The sequence below is a fragment of the Pollachius pollachius genome (genome assembly GCF_949987615.1).
Source record: "Pollachius pollachius genome assembly, chromosome: 5".
NCBI classification, from domain to species: Eukaryota; Metazoa; Chordata; class Actinopteri; order Gadiformes; family Gadidae; genus Pollachius; species Pollachius pollachius.
The window spans coordinates 5692797-5695296 of NC_136938.1; the positions used below are offsets into that span (position 1 = coordinate 5692797).

The following is a 2500-nucleotide window of genomic DNA, read 5'->3' on the forward strand; positions in this document are numbered from 1 at the left end:
CGGAATCATTTTTTTGGATTCGTTCTGTAGCTAGTTGATGTTTGTGCTACAGACTGGTTCGGTTGTATTCAGGACTTGATTACGTTACTCAAGGTGGATTATCTTAACCGTTTTACATTATGTAACGTGAACAAGGTTCAGATAATATGCATTTGTGTTGCAAAAGTGTTTGGCTATCCGGACTGTAGCTTAGTGACACGTTCTCATACTGTGTGAGCTTCCCAAATCAGGGAGCTGGGGAAAGATTCAGATTAATTCCGATAAATGTCACCTTTGGATACAACTGTGTCACGTTTAAATTGAACAGCTTAAATGTGTTCTGCAACATACTCACAATGCCAGATAGATCAAACAATGAACGAACACATATCCCAATTATATTTATGGTATTACAATTTACATTTAAATAAAAGGGAAAGTATGGTCAAATCCTGTCTACATTCACTTTTAAAAGCGTGGCCCACGACTTTTGCGGCCCCAAATCATAAACAGACCAGCATGCAGAGGGCTTCAAAAGAACAAGAAGAAAGAACAAATGATTGACAGGTCAGGCTCGAATGTACTAACAAATACTGTTCTCCATAAAACCTCGAACTTCCCCCAACTTTCCCAATGACTTGTCCCCGGTCCATCTTCTCCGGTGGACTTCATTAAATGCGTACTGCCGCATCGTGGTGTTTAGGACGGCTCCGGATCACCATGACGACGGGAAGGGGGGATGCAGGTTGGGTGTAGGCCCGGGTCGCCATAGTTACGTTGTTGTCGGCCACACTTTCCCCATGAAGGCATGGTTAGCCTCAACAAGGACGGGCGGGAACAGAAAAAGGGCCGTTTGAGTTTGTGGTTCAGGGAGCCGCTTGATAATGGTCTTTGTCAGACTCCCGGCGCGGTGTCAGGTTTCATAGAGGCTCACCTCAGCATCACCGGGGAGGAGCAGCGGAGGGCTCAGCAGGGGGCTCCATTCAGCCGCCGGGAGCAAGCAGTCACAGGCTCCAGCCTGTAGTCGACTCATACATAGATACAGATACATAGGTATCTGTATATATGGACTTTGTTGTGGATGCACATGAACCCCATCGCAATGCTAATCCTCCGTAGCGTCTTACATAACAACAAACGCAGCTACATGGTAATGAAAGTATTACACAAACTCAAACTTGAAGCTGAGAACCAAAAGGCCCGCGAACCAAAAACTGCTACACAGTTCAGGCTGCCCACAGACTTGCGGGAGGGTTCACGGTTTGAGTCCAGCCTACACTGCAGGCCAGCCGGGTTGCAGATGGTAATATCTGGTACGGCATCGCCCTGGCAACAGCATCCCACATCTACAAGGGCAGAGACTAATTCAAATCAGCTCGGGTATATATGTACAGAGACGGGGTGATCTCTCAAACCGTTGTGTCCGCAGACCTCCACACCTTTACGGTTTCCCGCTCATTCCCTGATATTGTGCGTTCCAGGGATGACGACGACATCAACGACGTGGCGTCCATGGCCGGGGTGAACCTGAACGAGGAGAGCGCCAGGATCCTGGCCACCAACTCGGAGCTGGTGGGGACGCACATCCGCTCGTGCAAAGACGAGGCCTTCCTCCACCCGGGGCTCCTGCACCGGAGGATCCTGGAAGCAGGTGAAACAAGCGCTCCCTTCAGCAACAAAGCGAAACCTTGTCTGAAGCCCGACCTTATGGTTGGGTTGGTTGTGGAGTTAGAGCCCCAATGTCGGACACACACAACAGACGCCCTAGTTGTTATGGTGTGAATTTAAACAGCGATACGACCCGTTGATATTCCACAGATGTTCAATGTGTTCGTTTTTTATGGCTGGTTTAAACTACACGATTTCAGCCCGATTTTGCCCCGATCCGTTCGTCGCAGGCAAATTTGCGAGTTGTACACGATTTTGAAAGGTCGGCGACGAGACGAGGTCTTGTAATGTGACATGCTTGCGATCTGCAATGTTTTCGTCTGCGACGTCCGAAAACCCCACGGCGAAAAGTTTGGCATGTCAGAATTTTTGGGGGAATCGCATGACGTATCCATTGTTGACATGAGGGAACCCCACCCCCAGTTGCGTGAGGGAATCCCACGAACAGCTGGAGCTCACGCGCAGTGTTTACCAAATGACTTCACTGCATTACGCTGAGTACACAGTAACTACTACAAAAATGAATGTGATTGATAGCAAGAAGAAGAATGCTAATAAAGAAAACGAGAGAAAATGGAACAACATAATGGAGACAACTTTGGTTGAAATGTGGCAGCAACATCGACGTGTCCACCAAGGAGTTCCACGATAGGGTGAAGGGATACAGCCTGGCGAGAAATAGCCAACGCCCTCGACCTACCCAGTAAGTTTGGAGCCAACAGCTGTTGACGTGCTAATAGCGTATCCTATCATAAACCTCAAACCGCCAGCATAATGCCTAGTGCTAGGCACTCGGGATCCATTGTTGACGCTAGTTGTTGCTGCGGGTACTTTGTATCGCTTGTGTCACGCG

The 2500-nt window shown here is 48.6% G+C and overlaps 1 protein-coding gene across 1 annotated transcript in view; it reads left to right on the top strand.

The window, feature by feature from the left end:
• LOC307075770 (transcription initiation factor TFIID subunit 4B) overlaps positions 1-2500 on the top strand; it is a gene marked incomplete at both ends in the record, with an annotated part of 55033 nt that overhangs the window by 23440 nt on the left and 29093 nt on the right. Inside the window, 1 exon segment of the mRNA XM_079736465.1 lies at positions 1461-1630. Coding sequence (XP_079592591.1) covers positions 1461-1630 — 170 coding nt within the window.